Source organism: Colias eurytheme, chromosome 15 (assembly GCF_061535395.1).
Source record: "Colias eurytheme isolate Ceu_HAF_F1 chromosome 15, ilColEury1 Martin Lab GWU primary, whole genome shotgun sequence".
In the NCBI taxonomy this organism is placed as follows: domain Eukaryota; kingdom Metazoa; phylum Arthropoda; class Insecta; order Lepidoptera; family Pieridae; genus Colias; species Colias eurytheme.
Window position 1 is genome coordinate 1,882,501 of NC_142994.1, and position 4,600 is coordinate 1,887,100.

Consider the following 4,600-nt stretch of genomic DNA (forward strand, 5'->3'; position numbering starts at 1 on the left):
GGCCAGATTTCGTTCAAACTTTATAGATTTATTGAGGACCGATGACAATACACTAATTTGATAAAATAAATAATAGTTTAAAAAAAATAAAAAACACGCTTTTTATAGAAAACCGTGATTTTTACTGGAAAACATTCCGACAGAGAGGTTACGTTACTCTTATGTCGACAAAAACAATAAAATTCTTCATTTGCTCTTCATAGATTATAACCAAATGCAATATTGATGCAATACAATATAATTTAGCAAACACGTATTGTAAATGTTAATCAATAAACAGAGAATCAATAACATCGATTAACACTATTCGAAGTAGTAAGAGCTTCCAAGTAGCGCAGCGGTCACGCACAGCCGCTGAATAAGATACAGGGGAAATAAAAAGCCGGGATGAAATATTCACAAGAGGTGACTTTCTAAATTCCGTTGAGGATGCACAATTTATTGGACACCTTCCGTTTCAATTTGCTTACGATGCTATGTTGTGTGGTGGCCATGCTTTTTGAAATTATTTCATTTTAGCTTTTTTTTAAATAGGACGATTTTTAACTTCAATTAACTTCATGTCTAGTGGAGTCTAGTGCTATATAAACACAATATTTAACAGAATACAAAATATATCGAATATCAATACAGATTATTAAACTCCAATGACGATAACCAAGCAGATTTTCAGAGCCTTTTAGTGTTTGAATTTTGCGCAGGCTTTAGCCAATTTAATAGGTACCTACAGCATTAATTTATATAACCGAATAAGTTATACAGAAGAATCATGATTGGTTTTTCTTTTTCTCAGACCAACAAGAAAATTAATTTGTCCCACAAATCATAGTCACAGTATATTGTACCCTCGGGGACCACAGTTCAGGAATCCTAAACCCGTCCGAATTGCGACATAATACAACACTTTTTCAGACTTTGTCCAAATGTGAACGAATTTTATGTGGGTCAAATGGTTGGCGTGTTGTTGCACCAATTACTTGTTTAAGTGATCTTTTATTTTGGCTTTTAGCTTCCTAAATCAGTTTTCAGCTGTTACTGTATAGTTTTAAAAGTTTTTACGCTAAAAGCATTCAGAGCGCAGTTTAATTAACAAACTCACACTTAAACTTTTTGTTTTTTTTTTTGAGTGAAATTCTTTATTGCTTGCTTTTAGGTTAATGGGTGATACTGGGTAATAAAAAGACAACACAATTTTTTTGAGTCAATATGTATTTCAAGACGCCTGAAAAAATTAAATCTTGTGTTTTGTTTCAAAATATTATATTTTTGTAGGGTAATGTATCCTACCCACGGCTTCTTCCCCGGGGGCCGTGGGTATCTTTGGAAGATTTCCCCACTATAAAAAAAAGGGTAATGTATCCTCTTGTATTAAATGGGTGTAAGATACATTTTCTTGATCATTTTTCTGTATTGAATTCCAATAGGGTAGTATAGACGGGAGGGCATTCTATCAGATTTATAGTTTTACTAGCGACCCGCCCCGGCTTCGCACGGGTGCAATGCTGATACTAAATACACACAGTAAATACACTACAGAAAAACTGTGAACGTTGTATATAAAAACAGCGGCCCGCTCCGACTTCGTTTAGATAGCCTGGCGGCCGGCCGGTACCGCCGCAAACGCTACGTCCCGCAATTTTTAAATCTGTAATATCTTCGAAAATATTCACTTAAATCATACGGTGTAAAGGGCCATATAGATCTATATTAAACGAACAATGTATTCAAGGTATTTAATTGGTTAATGATTAATGCTGTATTGGTTAAAATCGCATCGAAAATTAGCCATTATTTTTCGTAAAAAGTAAATGACAAAAAAATGTTATTGTGGGTTATCCATAAGAGATAGACATATACCATCGCGGACTTTTCTATAGACCTTTTCAATGTGTATAATACTTAGTACATTATTTTGATAAAACTCGTAGGGTTCAGCCTGCGTTTGCAATGTAAGCGGAAAAAATGTAATTTTTTACGACATCACTTTAGAAACCTCAAAAGTAACAGTACTTCTCCACTATTTAATGGATGTTATTATACATATAAACCTTTCTCTTGAATCACTCTATCTATTAAAAAAAACCGCATCAAAATCCGTTGCGTAGTTTCAAAGATTTAAGCGTACAAAGGGACATAGGGACATAAGGACATAGGGACATAGGGACAGGGAAATCGACTTTGTTTTATACTATGTAGTGATTACACAAGACATTGAACACAACATTTCGTGATGAAAGCTTATTTACTTGCCAATGTACCAAGGACAATATTAACAACTAGACAAAATTACACAAAGAAAAATACAACGTAGCAACAATGTTTACGCACATAAAATATTACATATGTAATGAAAAATATATTTTTCATTAATTTGAATTCCCGCGCAATCTGACCGAAACATCAAAACAGTTTATAATTCTATGTTTGAGTCTAATCTGTGGTAAAGAAAACTTGAAGGTAATCTATGGATCTCACAAAAAGCGCTCGTCATTGTGGATAAAATTACTATTGATCCTTTATTGTGATTTAATTAAGAAACGACACAATTATAAACATTAAATGTTGTTTCTTTATTTACAGGTACGATCTTGTGTTAATACTAAATGTGAAATTGAACTAATGAATACTAAATGTGAACTATGTAAACTAATTACAATAAAAACTTTATTTACAGAGAAACTCAATTGTGTTTTGTGTCGCCCAAAACTTGGGAAAATACCTTATAAAACAACATTTATTGTAAGAAGATGGAAAAATTAAAATTTATGTTCCAAGTAAAACCAACAACAGATGGAAAGTCAAACTTTATTGCCATAACCTCAATTGCCATGCAAGATGACAGAGTCTACTTAATCCCTGAAGAATATCAAACAATATCGTTTCATAAACATATCTTAGCCTCGAAAAGCTTCACCACTGTGAAAAATACATTAAAAAAACGATATCAAACCAGAAATGTTTGGATAAAAACTACAGAGGATATTTTGAAAACATATGTTGGTGAGGACGGCAACATGATTTTCCAGGACCAATTTCTAGAGGAAAGTACCCAAGAACAATTATCTTTTGAGAGTAAAAAGTATTCTGAAGATCCTGTAATAAAAATTTTAGAAAAATTAGTTGAAGATCAACAAAACAAAGAAAAACAAAGCGTAAAAAAGTTAGCCGAGAGATTTGTTATTGAAAAGTTTGACGGAAGAAACTCAAGTGCATATGAGTGGATGAATGTATTTGAAAAAGAATGTACAAGGTTTGATATAATAAAAGATGAAGAAAAAATTGAAATCTTCCGACTATTTTTAGAAAAATCATGCATTGATTGGTATTCTTCCATGATGATAAAGTTAAGTATACACTCCGAATGGTCAAAATGGAAATCAAGTTTCTTGCAAACCTATGCCAATAAAGGTTGGACATCTAGCAAGTATGCTTTATCGTTCAAGTATCAATCAGGATCTTTACTAGACTATGCAGTGAAAAAGGAAAAACTTTTACTCGAGATAAGGAAAACAATGGATTCAGGTACCCTAATAGACCTTATTGCGGCTGGTTTGCCAGAACATGTACTTAACAGGATTGATAGGGAAACATTGAAAGATACAATAGATCTTTTCAATGAACTGAGAAAGTTTGAACATTTGGAAAACAAAAAGAATTATTCTAACTATAGAAAATATGGAAACTTAAAAGGCAACTATAAAAACGAAGATAAAACCCCATGTAAAATTTGTGAAATGTTAAAAAAGGGAATTCGCTATCACCCCGAATCTGCCTGTTGGTTTAAAACAAGAGAAGATGATAAAACAAAAGAGAAAAACATAAAACATATAAATAACTCAGTGATAGAAGCAGAATTACATGAAACGGAACAAAAAAACTAATAGTGACACCGTTAATAAATGTCAAACTGTTAATAAATGATACATTAGCAATTGATGGAATATATGATTCGGGTTCAAATGTTTCTCTAATTAATTCAAAATTATTAAAACTAAAAGGCAAAGGAAACAGTTTGAACAAAGCAAATTTAGTAACAATTAATGGTGTCAAAAAGGCAAGTGGTTTGACAAACTTAAAAATTAAAATATTTAAAATAGAAGAAAATGTCAAAGTATACATTATAGATGAACAAAACTTCAAATATGATTTTTTGATTGGATTAGACATGATAAAGAAGTTCAAGTTAATACAAAATGAGGACTTAAAAATTACCCAAAAACTAAACTTGAATGAAGAACAAGTAGAAGATATTGATACAAATATACAAATAAATACTAAGAGAAAAAAACAAAAGAAAGTGGAAGAAGCTTCTAATGAAATAATAGAAAACAAAAATATAAAGAAAGAATATAGGATTAATTTTAATGAAAATGTAAAAGAAGAGGATTTTGAAATAAATACTAACAATTTAAATGAATATCAGAAAGCGGAAATAAATAAATTGATTAATAAATATAACACAGTTTTTGCAAAGAATAAATATGATGTTGGAACTGTTAACGGCTATGAAGCCAGAATAGATTTGTTAGTAGACACATATTGCAATAAAAGGCCCTACAGATGCACTGTCGAAGACAAAAGAGAAATAGAAGAGCAAATA

At 31.3% G+C, this 4,600-nt stretch overlaps 1 protein-coding gene across 1 annotated transcript; it reads left to right on the forward strand.

Moving 5' to 3' along the window:
* The first annotated feature begins 2,348 nt into the window (after positions 1 to 2,348).
* Positions 2,349 to 3,881, forward strand: LOC149902134 (uncharacterized). Its single transcript, XM_090109934.1, has 2 exons — positions 2,349 to 2,580; positions 2,675 to 3,881. Exon 2 carries the CDS (start codon positions 2,748 to 2,750, stop codon positions 3,879 to 3,881), a length of 1,134 nt encoding a protein of 377 aa, XP_089966060.1. The 5' UTR covers positions 2,349 to 2,580; positions 2,675 to 2,747.
* The last annotated feature ends 719 nt before the right edge of the window (positions 3,882 to 4,600 follow it).